This window comes from Sceloporus undulatus, chromosome 5 (genome assembly GCF_019175285.1).
Source record: "Sceloporus undulatus isolate JIND9_A2432 ecotype Alabama chromosome 5, SceUnd_v1.1, whole genome shotgun sequence".
Lineage (NCBI taxonomy): Eukaryota > Metazoa > Chordata > Lepidosauria > Squamata > Phrynosomatidae > Sceloporus > Sceloporus undulatus.
Genome location: NC_056526.1, coordinates 193451454 through 193468402, shown reverse-complemented (window position 1 = coordinate 193468402; position 16949 = coordinate 193451454). Strand labels below are relative to the sequence as shown.

Below are 16949 nucleotides of genomic sequence, written 5' to 3'. Positions count from 1 at the left end.
TTGCTGCAATCTTCTGTTGGAAAGAAAACCCAATTCAGGGCCATTTTTATTGAGCCAAAGAGCAAGATTTTTGTCAGACTCATGAGTCCTAATTCTTAGCCAAGCTGCCTTTAAAATCCTTCATTTTGTAACAGTTTGCCAGAAAGCATTTGCTGCCTTGAACTTTGCTTAAGCGAAATAAAAGCCATTTATACCTTTATGTCGCTGGCAGATGAGCCGCTCTTTGCTAAAGTTAATAGCCCTTCATTGCCTTTAAAGGCTTTGCTTTACAACATCCGTTTTTGTCCCCACACTTTCCTGGCATTGAAATGTGCCTCATGCAAAGCCGATGGCTCCTAATTCCCAATCCTAACACCTTTTGCCTTGACCTCCCATTTTAAAAGAAAGCAAATTATATATCCATTTGTATATGATTTTATAATCGCCAGCAGAAGCGTCAGGATTCGTAAGGCTAAACGGGTCAGAATCCCTGTCTTGGTTCCTAACATGGCATTGCTGATTGTGAAGCCTTCCTGCAGAGCCAAGGAGAGCGTTACCAGGCTCTCCATTTTAATCTGAGCTAAAAGCGCCACTATTCTATGTTGATCTGCGTCGCGATCCGCATTGACGCCACCGTTGTCGTCAGCGGATCCACTTGACCAGGCTTTCCTTTGTCTGCTCCTTCAGGGCCGGCGGGTACTGATCCACACTCAGCTCCGGAGGGTGAAAGAGGGCTTTGTGAGCCTCCTGGAAGAGCTCCTTCCCAATGGCATCCTCCACCCGCGAGCGCCAGGCGGCCATCTTGGGACGAGATCGGAAAACATCGTGTCCGGTGGCGACGACCTGCAGAGAGAGAATGACTTAATTAGTACCCTAATAATGGAAATCTTCCTCATCATAATGTAATACTTTTCATGAAGGATCCACGAGGAACAAGGTGATGGCGGCCATTTCGTTTCGCGATTCCCGAGAATGGGACGCTGTCCTCTCGTCCCGAGGTTGCCACCAAGGAGGCCCTGCCCAAGCGAGGCCCCAAATACATGGCCCTGGCACCTGTATGATTTCCTCGATGGCCATCAGGTCGGCCAGGGAGACCTGGCGTCCGGCGATGAAGGGCCGGTCCTGGAGGAACTTGTCCTCAAAGAGCCTCAGGGCCTCGTCCAGGTCCTTCACGGCCGCCTCCAGCTTTTCGGGGGGAAGCGGGTCCAGGAAGACAGGGGCCAGCGCCTGATTAGAGGGAAGAGAGAGAGGCCTTGCTTCAACGCCCAGGATAGCACTCCTCCAAGTTCAGACTAAACACCCGGAGCGGATTCAGTTCCCGCTTGGAGACAGGGCCACCTGAGAGGCTGCGGGGTTTCTGTAAGTATTTCTATCCCTCCGTCCGAAGCGGAGAGAGGCGGTTCTCCGTCCGGACGTTTCCACTGACCTTGATGACAAAGACCTCGCAGCCAAACTTCCGGATGGCCGTGTGTTGCCAGGCCAGGTATTCGTCCACTCTCGCCCGCTTTTCCACGTCGGAGGGGTACCAGTGGTCAGCGACGTTGAATTTCTTCGCCAGGTAGAGCAGGATGGCGATGCTGTTTGGAAAAGGAGGAAGGAAAAAGACTTTAGAGATGAGCAGCCCCCCGCTTTCTAAATGGTGTACGGCTTCCAACAGAAAGTCCTGACCTCTCGGACAAGGCGAAGTCTCCGTCCTTCATGGCCGGCACTTGACCCACAGGGTTGACCTTCAGAAACCACTCGGCCCTTTGCTCCACTGGAAGGAGAGGCCAGACATTGGAAATAGAGAAGAATGGATCAGTTCCTTCATTGAACCCGGTTCCCTTTCAGCGCAGCGCAAAGTCGCCTTGGATCCGTGAGGAACACGACGACAGCGACCATTTTGTTCCCGCTCAAACACAATTATTGATTATTATATTAATAAATTAATAAATATTAATTGTTAACAATTACTATAGTCTGGTGATATACTGATATGATATAAATTAATAATTGTAATTGTACATTGTTTTTAGCTGATGTTTTAATACTTTCTTATTGCGATACAGTACTATGCTTTCAAATTGTTCTTGTGAGCCGCCTCAGGTCCCTTCGGGGAGAAAGGCGGGATAGAAAATAAATGAGTAGCAGTTAATCATGTTAATACAATTTATATCTTTATTTGTTTGACCCAAAGGTGCAGCCATTGACAAGGCTTTCCCATTCTTTTCAAGTTCAGGCTAAACCCCAGAGCGGATGAGGGTTAGTAATCACTCTTAATTATGATTTGCTTTTGACCGGCTCACTTTTCATCAGGTCGATGCGCTTGAACTGGAAGGGGATGTTGTTCTTCTTTGCGAAGACGTAAACGGCGCGACACGGCTGCGAATCCAGGTCCAGGTAGAGATCCAGCACCATTTTGGTGGGAAGAAAAAGGCAGGAAAAGGGAGAAATTCCAAGAGGGAGACGGGATTTCCTTCCTCCGCAGATTGCAACTGCCGCCGCCTCGCTTCTCAGGAACTATCTTTCAGGCCAACAGTTGAAAGTGGACTTCGGACTTTGGACGGCGTCTGTTCCCAGTCAAGGTGATGCGTCCAAATCAGTCCTTCTTTCGTATCAGAAGCGGCAGGAACTTCACACACACCGCCCTTTTAATGGCCTCTTACCTTATCAGAGACTCTGTAAATGTTGCAATGAATTGACGAACAGGGCTCTGCGAAATCAAGGGTCGCTAAAACTGCGTTTGCAATGCTAACAGAGCGAGGCTTTTAAAATGGCGGCGCGTGAACTTTCTGCCAGTTCTGTTTGCTAGGAAAACAGCCCTTGAAACGGAGATGGATGCCGTCCAAAGTTCAACATTTTTCCTTTATGTGGTAATCTTTGGCAAACGTTGCGTCGATTCACCCGAGGCGAGAGAGAACGCCCAGACGCTGCCAAGGGAAGCTCCGTTTTTCATCTCCCTTCCTTTTCCTTGCAGCGCTCTCTCTCTCTCACCTTCCTGTCTCTGTTTTAATTTTCCTTGCCGAGAAGATGGCTCTGGAGCTCTACCTGGACTTGGTCTCGCAGCCCTGCCGCGCCGTCTATATCTTCGCCAAAAAGAACAACATCGCCTTCGACTTCAAGCGCGTTGAGCTCATGCAAGGTGATGAAGGTGATCATGAGGAGGAGGAGGGATCATGGCAATCTTTAAAAAATCATTTTAAAATCAAAGGGAGTCAAGCACCCCCTAAATCCGCTTTGGGTTTTAGTCTGAACTTTAAAGGAGCAGATCCAGCGTGCGGGGCCTCATTCCACCCCTCTGCAAACCTAGGGATGGCCAATGGGGAGGATGCTCTGCAAAAGACTTGGCGCTAGCGGCATTGTTCACATTCAGCTGCTATAAAGTTCGCACTAAATCCCAGAGCAGATGCACCTCCAGGCCACTGATAAGGGAGAGAGCTGCTGATCTCAATTCCCATCCAGTTTTATTACAACTCTGCAGCCTAGTGAATAAATAAATATTAATATTCTCTCTCTCATTTATAATATAGTTATATTATTATATGTTAATATATATCTATATTCATCATATAGATATATAATTATTAATTATATATGATAATATTATTAATAATACCATTGTTGTTCATATTAGAATCATAGAATACAAGAGACCCCAGGAAGGGCCCTGATCCAGTCCAACCCCTTTCTTCTGCCATGCAGGAACTCTCAATCAGAGCATCCCCCCCTGAGACAGATGGCCATCCAGCCTCTCTTTCAAGGCAGCCCCCAAAGAAGGGGACTCCGCCACAACCTCCATTGAGGAAAGACTTTGTTCCTCTGTCGAACAGCCCTGACTCTCAGGAGGTTCCTCCTGATGTTCAGCTGGGATCTCATTTTCTGTACTTTGCATCCATTGCTCCTTTGGATCCTGTTCTCTGGAGCAGCAGAAAACAAGCTTCCTCCCTCCCTCCTCAAGATGGCATCCCTTCAAATACAGTATTTAAACAGGGATATCATCATATCCCCTCTTAACCTCCTTTTCTCCAGGCTAAACACCCCCAGCTCCCTAAGTCCTTCCTCCTAGGGCTTCATGGTTTCCAGACCCTTCACCATTTTTGTCGCCCTCCTTTGGACACATGGCTCCAGTTTCTCAATGTCCTTTTTGAATTGTGGTGCCCAGAACTGGACACAATATTATTCCAGGTGGGGCCTGACCAGAGCAGAATACAGTGGCACTATTACTTCTCTTGATCTAGACACTATACTGTACTTCTATTGATGCAGCCTAAAATAGCGTTGGCCTTTTTAGCTGCCGCATCACACTGTTGACTCATGTTCAACTTGTGGTCTACTTGGACTCCTAGATCCCTTTCACACGTAGTTTCCTTCAGCCAGGTCTCCCCCATCATCCTATATCTGTGCATTTCATTTTTCCGCCCTAAGTGCAATACCTTACATTTCTCCGTGTTGAATTTCATTCTGTTATCTTTGGCCCAGCTTTCTAGTCTATTCAGGTCATTTTGAACCTATTAGTAAGTCGGAATTGTACAAGAGGGAAAAATATTATCATACGCAGGGACTAAGCTGATTGTTGACGGATCCCTAGTTGCCTCTGCTCTAGTTACTGTTAATAATAATTAAATATTTGATTATTAATGGTTGTTTTAATAATTGATAATTTAATTGTCTTTTACTATTATTGATGTGAGGGGAAGGGTTATAACATTATGACATTGATATTGCATTTTATTGCTTTATTTTAATGTAAACTGCTTCGATAGTTCGGAGGAGCAGGATATTATTATTGTTGTTGTTGTTGTTGTTTGAGATAGGCATTCTTGTGTTGGCAACCACTTCTGGATCCCATTTATTTGGTTAAATAAATACCTATTAATTATTAGCATTTTTTAATTGTGTAACAGTGGAAAACAGGGTCGGGGGAAAGGGTAAGGAGGGGGAAAGCACGGCTTTCCTGGGTTGAGAGCCAAATTTGGGTAGCACTGAAACAAATGAATTAATACAAGGTCAACAATAAATTGCATTATTATTATTATTATTATTATTATTAATTACCATTATATTTTCCCTGAAGGGCAGCACAAGGCAGAGAAGTTCCTGAAGGAGGTGAACCCGGCAGGGAAAGTGCCGGCCATGAAGGACGCGGACTTCGCCTTGTCCGAGAGGTCAGGGCTTTCGCTTCTTTGGTTGGAAATGGGGGTCATCCTGACCCAAAAACATCTCTACTTAGAATCATTTGGACTGCACTGAGATGTTGATGGACTTCGGTTCCCATCCTTCGGTGCAGATGTTGAGGGGTTTTGGACGCTGCAGTCCAACAAAGGCATTTACAATGGTCACTTTTCGTCTCCCTCCTTTTCCACACAGCATCGCCATCCTCCTCTATCTGGCCAGGAAATTCAAGACCGCTGACCACTGGTACCCTTCTGACCTGCAGACTCGGGCCAGAGTGGACGAGTACCTGGCCTGGCAGCACACGGGCGTCCGGATGACCGCCAGCAAGGTCTTCCTCGCCAAGGTGAGGGGAACTGTCCGGATGAGGAAGAGAGTCCTGTCTCAGTGTGGAAAGTGAATCCGCTCCTGGTCTGTAGTCCGAATTTTGAAGGAGTGCTGTTGAAACCTTGTTCAAAGATGCCTCTCTCTCTCTAAATCTCTTCAACCAGGCGCTGATCCCCGTCTTCCTGGGACACCCGCTTCCCCCCGAAAAGCTGGAGGCGGCCGCAAAGGACCTGGACGAGACCCTGGCGCTTTTTGAGGCGAAGTTCCTCCAGGACCGGCCCTTCATCGCTGGACGCCAGGCCTCCCTGGCGGACTTGGTGGCCATTGTGGAACTAATGCAGGTGCGCTTAATTTGGGTGGCCATTTTGGCAAGGCCTCCTCAGTGGTGGCAGCCCCCCCCCCCCCGGGGTGAGAGAGAAACGACCTGTTTATGGGAACCGTGAAACAAAATGGCCGCCAGCGTTATGTTCCTCATGAATCCAAGAAGTCTCTCTTTGCTTAAAAAATGGGCATTACCACATTATTATTATCATCATCATTGTTACTTCCATTTTTAGTGTGCTAATTAATCTTGTCTCTCTCTCTGTCTCTCTGCAGCCCGTTGCCGCTGGACACAACATTTTTGAATCCCGCCCCAAGATGGCCGCCTGGCGCTCGCGGGTGGAGGACGCCGTCGGGAAGGAGCTCTTCCAGGAGGCCCACAAAGCCCTCCTGAGCGCCAAGGACCTGAGTGCGGATCTGCTTCCGCCAGAGATGAAGGAGAAGCTGAAGGAAACCATACTCAAATACATCAACTGAGGAAACGGAGGCTATTGCGCCGATCGCAACACGGATCGTCATGCGACGAAGAATCTTTGCGTGTGGGGTGTTGCTGTTAATTTGGGTTTAATTAGTCTTCATTTAACAAGAGTCCTTGTGGACACTCAGCTTGGATTGGCAGAATTGTTTAATACAAGATTTCTCCCGGTTATTAAATGCCTGAAAACCCATTTTACGGTTCCTGATGGCCAAAGGCCGACGCGATTAAAACGCGACATGATCAAGATACAAGCAGGTCTTTAAAATCAGGTTTGAATAGTGAAGCAGCAGCCAGAGACGGTTGAGGCCAGGGGAAGGGCTTGATGGGCCGGGTCCAAAAGACAGGGACTTTGGGGGCGATTCCTTCACGGGTCTGAGTCTCTGTTTGTGGGAAACGCAGGGGCGTTGTGCGCATGCCTTGTGCCTCTGAGTCGCCTGCTGGCTTACGGTGACGTCATGAGTGTCATGAATTGCCAGTGCCTTCCTCTGACATGGAGCCTCCAGTTCTTGGGAGTCCTTGGTGGTCTCCCTTCCAAGGGCTATCCAGGGCTGGCCCTGCTTAGCTTCCAAGATCAGATGGGGATTTGGTGACCGTATATATGTGTGTACATATATATACCCCCCCCAAACACACACAGACATAATGGACACCCCATTAATTTTGTAGGGTTTTCTTAGGCCAGGAAGAGCCCAAGTCAGACGGAGGAATTGGATGATGCCTTTCCGGAACAGATGACCACACAGTCAGAAAAGAGAGATGTAGTAGTGATGGGCGACTTCAACTACCCTGATATTTGCTGGAAGTCAAACTCAGCCAAATCCTCAAGGCCTAGCAAATTCCTCACTTGCCTGGAAGACAATTTCATGGTCCAAAAGGTGGAAGAGGCAACAAGGGGGTCAGCTATTCTGGATCTGATCCTAACCAACAAGGATGACTTGGTTAATGGGGGGCAAGTGGTGGGATCCTTAGGTGGAAGTGACCATGTTCTCCTGGAGTTTGTAATACAGTGGAAAGGAGAAGCCAGGCAGAGTCAGACACACATCCTAGACTTTAGGAGAGCGGATTTCAGTAAACTTAGAGAAGTATTGAGGGTGATCACGTGGTTTCTCTCCTTCCCCCGTTGCTTCCTGGGAAATGCAGTTTGCAGCTTTAGAGGGGAGGAATGAAAACGGGGAAAGGTTTGAAGGCCCTTCCCTCTTTCTTCCTCTCATAAAGCCATTCACTTCGATCGAGGATTAGTAAATGTAATTGATATTCATTAATTAAAACAGTAATTGCTATTGATAATGGTAATAAATGAGGCACGTTCCCTTTAAGAATCGCCGCCGCGCATGCGCAGCGAGGGTAATGTTCGGTCGCGCCGCTTCTTTCCACCGGGCGCATGCGCAGCAGAGGAAAGGGCGTCTACCGGTCTTTCTCCCTGAGGGCCTGGCCTCTCTGGACGAAGCTGTCAGTGTCTCTATGATCCCTGGCAGGTGACGCCGGAAGTAAGTTCTGGAGTGAGGGAAAGCGGAAGTAGGGCGGCGCAGGCGAGGTTTGGCGGTGATCGTGTGCAGAGTGCCTTCCTCTCCTGGGCCGCAGTGCAGCTCCCATCAGCCACAAACACTCTCCTCTTGAGGATGATGGGACCTCCGAGAGAATAGTTTTGCCTCCTCTTTTAAGCTCCTCCTCTTTTCTACGCTACACTACAACTCCCATCAGCCACAACTTCCCCCTTTTCTCCACTGCTCCAATGCAGCTCCCGTCATTCACAAACGCTAACTTTCCTTTTCGCCTTCCCGGGGATGATGGGTAGTCTGCAAGAGAATAATTGCCTCCTCCCCTCTCTTTCCTCCACTACAACTCCCATCATCTCCAGGAAGGCGAGAAGAAGTTTGTGGATGATGGGGTTGTATTCTTCTTTGTCAAAAAGGGGGTGTCTCTCTTTCCACCCACTACAACTCCCATAATCCCCAAACCCTTCTCTTTTTTTCGTCCACAAGGGAGTATTTTTGTCCCCGATCCTCTTTTTATTAGAGGTAGCTCTCTCCAACCCACTACAAAGCCCATAATCCACAAACAGTTCCTTCCTCCATCACTGGGGATGATGGGGGTTGTAGAGTGCAAGGGAATAACTTTGTTGGAGGGGGCCTCCCTCTTTTCCATCTCACTAAAGCCCCCACCATCTGCTAACCCTCATTTCCGCCCTGGGGATGATGGGAGTTGTAGTCTTGTGCGAAATTTATGGTAGCGTATATCAATGCCATCGTCTTCTTCTTTGAGATCTGCCGTAGCCCTTTGGAGCATCATGCTGAAGAAGATTGTAAACAGAGTTGGAGCGAGAACACAACCTTGTTTCACACCATTAGTGATTAGAAGGGGCTCCCGGAGACTTGGCCTCGCTGGCCTTCATGGAGCAGGATGATCATTGGGAGGAATTTGGGGGGATCTGCCACAGACCTTTTCTACTCACAGTGTCAAAGGCTTTGGTGAGGTCGACAAATGTTACATAGGGGGTTATAGACCGCCCATTTGGGGCGGGTGTATCAGGGCCTCATTTGTCAGAACGGCAGCCGCTGAGGCCCTGATCCGCCGCTTTTCAGGCTGCAGGGAAGCAGCAAAACGCCGCTTCCCCGCAGCCTGAAAAGGGGTGTCCCTGGGGCTTCAAGCCCCAAGGGGAGAAGGAGAAAGGGGTCTCCATTGCTTCGCTGGGTGCAGCCGTCTGAAGGCTGCGCCCAGCGAAGCAAAGTGCCGCCGCAAACCAGGAAGGAGCTTCGAAACAGAGCTCCTTCCTGGTAGGCGCCCTGGCGCGGACCGACAACGTCACATCTGCGCCACCCCGTGTAGAGGCGGCACGGTCGTGACGTTGTCATGGCGGCCCCCTTGTGGAAGGGGGCCCGCCATTTTGTACAGACTCAGTCTGTACTAGGGTTAGGGGGGTGCAGAAGCACCGCACCTTCCTAACCCTAGTACGGACTGAGTCCATACTTTAATGGCGGTTTGTAACCCGCCATAGAGTCCTTTGTTCTGCTCTCTACATTTCTCTTGCAGTTGTCTAAGTGCAAATACCATGTTTGTAGTGCTCCTATTAGCTCTGAAGCCACACTGGCTTTCAGGAAGAAGCTCTTCTGCAATGGCAGGGACTAATCTGTTCAGCAGTATCCTTGCAAGGATTTTTCCAGCAATGGAGAGCAGTGTTAGACCTCAATAGTTTAAGCAATCCGATAATATAATACATTATTATTATTATTATTATTATCATCATCATCATCATCTGACAGGGGGAGGTATTATGAGCAGGGAACCTTCAGCAAAATCATCGTTGTTATTATTATTATTCTTCTCCTATATCTACCTTTCTTCCAATATAAGGAGTCCTCCAGGAAACCAGTACAGTGGGCCCTCGCCTTACGCGGGGATCCATTCCAGATCCCTCCGCGTATGGCGAATTCCACCTATGCTCAAGCCCCATTGGAAACAATTGAATGGGACGCGCCGCCCCTTCTGCCCCGCGTGCGCCCCGTGGCTTGAGCAGGTATGCTCAAGCCGCGTAAAGCACGCCCACGCGCTGTATCTCCGAATTCCCTCAGAGTTTTACTTTAACACCTATATTCCATTCAATTATTTTGTATTTGTTCTCCATTTTTCAATATATATGCATACATCTGTATATGTGCATGTGTGTATATATATATATATATATGTATATCTACACGCACACACACACATAAATATATGTACATATACATATATGTGTACATACACCTTAATCTTCTGCAAGTTTCCTTTGTATTATGTTTTTTTTCCTTCCTGTATTTTAAAACCTATATTCTTGTGTATGATTTTACTGTTTACTTTGTCTTTAAATTACATTTTTTAATTAATTGCACAACTGGCCCACATCCTTCGCGAGGCCGCCTTCGTTACGGAGCCGCCGTTAAGTGAGACAGAGGAGGAAACGTAGCAGAGAAAAGGTCTGCAAGCTTCTGGGGAGAAGAATTGATGATTCCTGGCTCAAAATGAGTAAAACAAGCCTGGAAAATCTTATTCTTTTTTAAAAGTATGCTGGTTTTATAGGAATTTGGCGTTCTAAGCCCAAAAACAACCCCAAATTTAGTGTTTTATCACAATTTGCTTTGCCGTTTCTATGTTGTGTGTTATGTGACTGAATGCAAGGATCCTACAAAAATGACGTTAGCTCCCTCAGATGTTCCTTGTAGGGACCAGTGGTTTCCAGACCTTTGGCCATCTTGGTCTCTGGACACTGTCCAGCTTCTCCACCTCGTTCCAACCCCATTCTGCCATTCTTGTCTTTTCTCCAGGCTCAGGACAGAGCAGGTAGGGCTTGCTTTCACACCCGAGCCTCGCAACAGCCCTGAGAGGTAGGCTAGCCTGATCACCAGCAGCTGGACTGAGGGCAGCTGGGGATCCTCATGCTCCCTCCTCAGCTGGACAGCACCACGGCCGAAGCCAGCTGCTGGGCGGTCCCTCGGCTGGACAGAAGCCCAAGAGTCTGAAGATGTCGCACACATCTCTTCCTGCTCCTGGCTCCAGCCAGGCAGAAGACCCCGTCCGGAGGAGATGGAGGGCAGTGGGGGCCACGGCCGGACTCAGAGCCCACAAGGAACACTTCAGGCTCAGGTTGGCTTTAATAGGGAATTCAGCCACTGGCCAGGCGCTGACACATTTTGAAAGGCCACACGCTTTGTGTCAGAAAAAGAGGCACCGTCCATGTGGATGCCACCAGAAGCTGCATCGCTTTTGGGCCAGAGAGGAGGGGTTCCTGGTGGGTCTCAGGCTGACCTTCAGGAAGTGGAAGCGTCTGCGGCGTTAGGGCCATGGAAGCAAGGAAGTGCCAGGCCCAGATTCTGGCTGGAAAGGATCCCTAGGAAGCGGCAGAAGAGCCAGCCAGGCGGGCAGCTTCCTCCCAGCAGTGGGACCCCTGCCCTGCTCTCCCCGCAAGGGTCCACACAGACCCGGGCTTGTTGAAGAATGCTCTTTAATAACAACCGTAACACGCTTGACAAACGTACCAACATGGCAACAGAAGCCAGAGCACCAAGCCCCCCGCCCCACAGACAGAACCCCTCCTCTTGGGTGGCTGAGGAAGGGAGAATGGAGGGAGCTGGGGGCAGAAAAGGGGTGGGGAGGGCTTCTGCAGAGCCCCCCCATGCCATCCCCACAGTGACAGTGGGGGAGCACCTCCTCGGGGTGGGAGAATAAATGAGGGTCCCGAGGGGGCTGTGGAGACTAAAACTGAGGCAGACAGCACGAGGGGGGCACGCAATGGCACCCCCCCAATAAACACAGCAAGTGCTGCTGCCATTCCGGCAAAGAGGCACCCGCTCGGCCAGGCCATTCAGAGTCAGCGGAGTCTCCACCAGGAGGCGGTCAGTCTGTCAGTCCCTTCCAGCTGCTCTGGACTCCATCCAGTCACCACCGCCAAGCATCGGCAACAAGGCCTCTCGTCCGAGTGGGGCTAGCGTCCGACTGGGAGCCCTCCAGGGGCCTGACAGGGCCGCAGTAGCCAGCCCCAGAGCCTCTTGCAAAGGTGGCGGCGGCGGCGGCCACTCTGCACAGGCTGACCCTAGCAGAGGCCCTTTGGCACATCTCTCGGTCCAAATGCATCAGGAGTGCCGAGGGCCATGCAGGAGACGCCCTGGACCCTAGGGGAAATCCCCGCAGCCAGGCTGCGCCAAAGTGGCCCGAAGGCCCGGGCCCACCTCTCCCCGTCCCACTGGGGGACAGGCAGCATTACACACGCAGAGATCCCTCTAGATGGAGGTCTCATCACACTTTGCCAGGGGGACCCCTGCCAGGTAGATGCGGGCCTGGTCCGTGTCCAGCTCGTTGATGTACAGGTGCGGGTAGCCGTTGAGGCCGCCGCTCTTCTTGCCCATGGCCAGTGGGTGCCGCTCGTCCTCAGGGGAGCTGGGCGTCTGGGGCTCGTGGCTGCAGCTGGTGGTGGTCGACTGCATCAGGTCCAGGCCATTCCTCTCGCGGCAGATCAGCTCCCGCTGCAGGCGCTCCCTCCGCCGGCGCTCATGCAGGAGGAGGCAGCCACTGCTGACGATGACGCCCAGAACGAAGCAGAGGACACCCACCAGGACGCTGTAGCTGCGCTCCGCCGATCGGGAGGCTCCTGGGAGGCCTGGGCCGCCACTCACCACGCTGTAGGCGGCCACCACGCTGCCCACACCAGACTCCGTGCACTGGCAGGTGTACTCCCCCAGAGCCGCCACCGCCACAGTGAATTCCAGGCCGTCCCTGCGCACAATGTAGGCTGAGGCATCCTGTGAAGGCATCTGCCACTCACATCTCGACCAAGAGGAGTCCGGGCGACAGGGCAGGACCACTCGGGTGGATGGAAGCACTGGCACTTCAGCCACAGGGGGCATCTCTGTGGGAGAGAAGAGAGCTGGTCACAGGGCCATCTGTGCGGCTGAACTAGGCCCACAATGCAAGGGATGGGCCTCAGCCGAAAGCAGAGGATGATGGGCCCCAGTGGAAACGCTCCTAGCAGTGTCAGTGCTCCGGCCCTGATGGAAGTTTCCCTCTTAATTGAAAGCAGAAGACAATGGATCTTTTGGACCATCCAAAACACTGGAGATTATCACACGGGGTAAGGAGCAATCACTTCAGTCCTTACCCCATCCTATATAACACAAATGGCCAGTCCTGGAGGCTTCCAAAGGAGATGGAGGGCCCCAGGACCTCAATCCTGGTACAGGGGCCCTCCATTCTCCATCCAACCCGGTCCTAAGCACATTAGCCATAGAGGGAGAGATGCTGCCCACTTCCTCATGCCCCTGGTGACCCCCCCCCCCCCCCGCCTCCCTCCCACTAAGGCCCAAGATCCCCATCCGACCAACCCCAGAGGCAGTGCCTTTGCTCCTCCTCCTCCCCAGGAGGCCTCCAGGCCCTTGGGCAGGCGCCCTGCACTCAGCCCCCTCACCTTTCTTCTCAGCGGGACACAGCGCCAGGACGTCCATGGCCGCCATGTCCTGGACAAGCCTGCAAAGAAGCATGAGGAGAAGCAATGGATAGAGGGCTGGATGAAGCGGAGGCCCCTCTGCCCTGGGAGGCAAGAGGCAGGACACAGCTCCCACTTCCACACACGCACATGCACACAAAGTGCTGCATGCCAAGCGTGCCTGTCCTTTCCCAAGATTAGTTTGTGTAGAGTTTGGCCAGCAAGCTGGCTACCTGTCTGCCACCACCCTTCTTCCCTGGCTGAGCCACCGCCATAGCCTGCACCATGCCAAGTCGCACGCCCTCAGGGTCTGCGCCACTTACCCAGCCGTTCCACGGTGGTCCCGGCAGGCCCCCAGCTCCCGGCTCCAAGCACAAGCGGGGTCTCTGGAAAGGATGCAGTCCCCGCAGGTGCGATAGGTGTGGCAGGCGGACGTGGCGATCTGGGTCACCTCCGAGTCAGAAGCCACGTACAGCCAGTTCTGGAGAAGGCAGGAAGGGTGCCACATCAGGAGAGGGGAAGGGGGTTATGAGCACAGGTGCGAATCACGGAGCGGGCAGGTGGGAAGTGCTGACGGGCCTCTTGCCCTGTCCACTTGCTCTCATGGGGAGGTGATCTTTGGCAGGCAGCCTTTCAGCTGGTCAGGGTGGCCATGGCCAGTCTCAGGGCACTGGGTGCAAATGGGGCGGCAGTCACTGGAGAACACCAATGTGTAGTAAAGCTTGAAGAAATCCTCCCAAGGGACTTTGGCACAAGGATGCCTCCACACCTACTGCCAGCTGAGGGGGACAACCTCCCCCTGCCATGTGCCGCAGGGCTGCCACCTTCCTCCTTGTGGCCTAGGAAGGACCAGCTGAGCAGAGCACTGGGAAGCGGCTGGACCTCTGTGAGGCCTGCCCTACCGCCCTCTTGGCCCTGCGCTCCTGTTTCAGACGGGGTCCAGCCCTCGAAGGAAGTGGAGGCTGGAAGGGGCCATGTCGGCAATGGCGACGGCGTGAGGAGGAAGAGGCAGCCTGCTAAGAGGCAAGGGGAGGGCGGCCACCTTTGTACGGCTTCCACCTAATTTTTTATTCATCTTTATGTAATGCATACCAATTGGTTGTGAGAACAGCTAGGGACAGGGGCTGGCAGATCTTTGCCGTCTTAAACGCTGCCCACCGCAAGGTCTCTGCCCTGGACTTCCCTGGGCTGAAATGGGAGACGGAAGGGCCCAGAGCCCCCTTGGTGCCCAAAGGGCAGGGTCCGGCCAGAAAGCCCCTAGCGGCTCCCAGGCACCCACCTTCCTTGCCCAGGAGAGGCACCAGAACAGGCACCTCTGGCCAGAAACCAGGCCAGCTGAAAGCTCCCTTCTCTGGCAGCTGTTTTCCAGAGACTTCCCTCCTCCCAAAGCTTGGAATGTTAGGGTTTTTAAAAGCCCAACTTTTCAGCAACCCTTTGGTGACTCTGTCGCTCGGATTGCTGCTCATGTCCTTTCCAAGACACCAGCAACAAAGCGCACCTTCAGCCTGTCCCCTGAATGCACCCAGACTTCCATAAAGCTTGGGTTACAATCCTGCCCTCATTCAGTAAGAAAACCCAAGTGAACTCAGAATCATAGAGTTGGAACAGACCACAAGAAGGCCCCTGATCCAGTCCAACCCCCCTTCTGCCATGCAGGAACTCTCAATCAGAGCATCCCCATTGACAGACAGACATCCAGCCTCTGTTTAAAGACAGCCTCCAAAGAAAGAGACTCCATCGCAATCTCCAAGGAAGGAGTGTGTTCCTCTGTCGAACACCCCTTACTCTTAGGAATTTCGTCCTAATGTTTAGGTGGAATCTCTTTTCCTGCAGCTTCCATCCATTGCTCCATTGTGTCCTATTCACTGGAGCAGCAGAAAACAAGCTTGCTCCCTCCTCAATGTGACATCCCTTCAAATATTTAAACAGGGCTCTCATATCACCTCTTAACCTTCTCTTCTCTAGGCACTCCAGACTGGCTGCCAGTCTGTATCCAGGCACAATGCAAAGTGCCCTATAAATCCCCATATGGCTTAAGCCCATGTTATTTCAAGGACCGTATTCTCCGACTTGGGGGGAGACCCTTTCCCCCACTGCCCCCCGCAACCCTCCATCCCTCGCAGGCACACCTGGGGGGGCACAAGTGGCACAGAAGAAGGCATACTAACTCTTTGACCCCAGTTGGAGGTAGACGTTTGGGGTCCCTTGTCCACTCTCACTGCATGCCACCCCCTCCTCCCTCCATGGCATTTTGTTGGCTCTGGCAGAAATAAATCTTCAGCACAGCCTTCCTCAAGTGGCTACCTTGAAAAAACAAAAGGCTTTCTCCTTCCTTCCTTGAGGAATGGGGGGACCCCTTTCTCCCTGGCGTCCCGACCCAATGCGAGGCGCAGGCTCTTCACTTGGAGCCGGGCACACTTCCCTGGGACAGAGTGAGGAGGGCTACTGAGTTCTCTGGGGCTTACTCCTGGGTAAAGGGAGAACAAAACCAATGGCTCTTGAAAGGGAGGGACCCTTCCCCATCCGCCAGCCCCACTCACATCTCTGAACACGTGCAGAGGGCTTCCAGCCTTTGCCGTAAAATGAGGAACCTTTCCTTCAAAATGGGGCATAAGTGAACACTCAGAAACTAGGGCTGTTCAGCTCAATGGGTATGACTTGCGTATAAAAGGGTAGCTGGCTGACTGCAGCCCAAAAGCAAAGTGCCCTGTGAACAGGAGGAGAAAAGCAGCGCTTGCATGGAAAGAGGCAGGAGGGCTCTCTGCTTCATTGGCAAAGATGGAAAAACATAATGGCCAGGACGGTCTGAGGGATCAATGGCCGCAAGGCTGTGGCCGTTTCATTATGCTCCCCTTGGCCAGCTGTTGATCTCCACAGCAATGTGGTGAGTGGGAAGAAGGGGCTTTCCTGGCCTATCAAGCAACGTTTTGTAGTTGGTTCTTATGGCTCGTTGGGGTCGTGTGGGGTTTGCTCCTCTCCTGTTGTCTGTAAGAGACACTCTTTTAACTCCCCCCAAAAAGGAGGAAACAAAGAGAGAACAAGGATGGTCCTCAAAGCATGGCCTTTTCAATGTTGTAACAAATAACGTGAGCAAATTATTTTTTGAAAAGCAAACTTCCAGAGCGCTGTGGGCACACGCGCGCGCGCACACACACACACACTCGCCCACCTGGTGGAGTTGCAGGTTCCGGACCGGCTGAGGGTCCGCAAAGAGATGGAGGTCCTCGAGGAGGGAGAGCCGGGGTCCAATCCGCACAGCCTTCTGGACGCGCCCGTCCTCTGCAGGGAGTGAAGCGCCATCAGGATGGCCAGCTTGCGAACATACCCGACACGGCACCAACCCAACACGAGGGGTCTAGCAAGGTGACTGGCCCCCCCTGATCCGCCCCATCCACCCACGAGTCTTACCTGTCCCCAGGTAGAGAACGTGGTGCTCCTGGCCAGAGAGGGCAGCCACCCGGTGGACGGCTAGTCGCACGTACTGCACCCCCGGCACAACCAGGACCGGCGCATTCTCCAGAGGGAGGACCGGCTCGTCCATGAGCGGGTGGTCACGCACAAAGGTCAGGACGCGGTCGGGGAGGGCCAGGGAGGACCCGATCCCCTCAGCCTTCATGCTGCTGGTCACACACTGGGCGGGCGGGAGGGAGGGAGGGATGTTGTCAGGGACCCAGCCAAAGGAGCCCCACTTTCACCCACCAAAGTGTCCTTCAGGGGTCTAGGGACTGCCCCACGTGCCCC

General features: G+C 52.2%; 3 protein-coding genes across 5 annotated transcripts in view; 1 reads left to right on the top strand and 2 right to left on the bottom strand.

Annotated features, from left to right (window-relative positions):
- Positions 1-14: 14 nt before the first annotated feature.
- On the bottom strand, positions 15-2484 carry LOC121930542 (glutathione S-transferase theta-3-like). Its single transcript, XM_042467006.1, has 5 exons — positions 2265-2484; positions 1648-1735; positions 1406-1556; positions 1033-1206; positions 15-822 (listed from the first exon to the last, which is right to left on the bottom strand). Exons 1-5 carry the CDS (start codon positions 2374-2376, stop codon positions 622-624), a joined length of 726 nt encoding a protein of 241 aa, XP_042322940.1. The 5' UTR covers positions 2377-2484; the 3' UTR covers positions 15-621.
- Positions 2485-2902: 418 nt separating this feature from the next.
- Positions 2903-6446, top strand: LOC121930541 (glutathione S-transferase theta-3-like). 2 transcript variants are annotated; one of them, XM_042467004.1, is made up of 5 exons: positions 2903-3109; positions 5033-5123; positions 5326-5476; positions 5622-5798; positions 6055-6446. In XM_042467004.1, exons 1-5 carry the CDS (start codon positions 2989-2991, stop codon positions 6253-6255), a joined length of 741 nt encoding a protein of 246 aa, XP_042322938.1. In that variant the 5' UTR covers positions 2903-2988; the 3' UTR covers positions 6256-6446. The 2 variants fall into 2 exon arrangements, with proteins under 2 accessions (XP_042322938.1, XP_042322939.1); XM_042467005.1 differs by having other exon boundaries at positions 2915-3100.
- A 4754-nt stretch (positions 6447-11200) lies between these two features.
- Positions 11201-16949, bottom strand: part of SEMA4F (ssemaphorin 4F) — a 17242-nt gene continuing 11493 nt past the window's right edge. The window contains exons 10-14 of one of the 2 annotated variants that reach the window (XM_042466943.1): positions 16617-16839; positions 16378-16487; positions 13532-13689; positions 13191-13249; positions 11201-12635 (exon numbers count right to left, since the gene is read on the bottom strand). In XM_042466943.1, coding sequence (XP_042322877.1) covers positions 12010-12635; positions 13191-13249; positions 13532-13689; positions 16378-16487; positions 16617-16839 — 1176 coding nt within the window. In that variant the 3' untranslated portion in view covers positions 11201-12009. The remainder of the gene's footprint in view (positions 12636-13190; positions 13250-13531; positions 13690-16377; positions 16488-16616; positions 16840-16949) is intronic. The other variant, XM_042466942.1, reaches the window with a different exon arrangement.

Bases quoted from the DNA above. Each gene is read 5' to 3' on its own strand.
- LOC121930542 (XM_042467006.1), bottom strand. From the start codon at position 2,376: ATGGTGCTGGATCTCTACCTGGACCTGGATTCGCAGCCGTGTCGCGCC. The intron at 1,736-2,264 runs GTGAGCCGGTCA...CTCTCCTTCCAG, and splicing joins GCGCATCGACCTGATGAAAA to TGGAGCAAAGGGCCGAGTGG. The intron at 1,207-1,405 runs GTCAGTGGAAAC...CCCTCTAATCAG, and splicing joins GCGAGGTCTTTGTCATCAAG to GCGCTGGCCCCTGTCTTCCT.
- LOC121930541 (XM_042467004.1), top strand. From the start codon at position 2,989: ATGGCTCTGGAGCTCTACCTGGACTTGGTCTCGCAGCCCTGCCGCGCC. The intron at 5,477-5,621 runs GTGAGGGGAACT...CTCTTCAACCAG, and splicing joins GCAAGGTCTTCCTCGCCAAG to GCGCTGATCCCCGTCTTCCT. The intron at 5,799-6,054 runs GTGCGCTTAATT...GTCTCTCTGCAG, and splicing joins CCATTGTGGAACTAATGCAG to CCCGTTGCCGCTGGACACAA.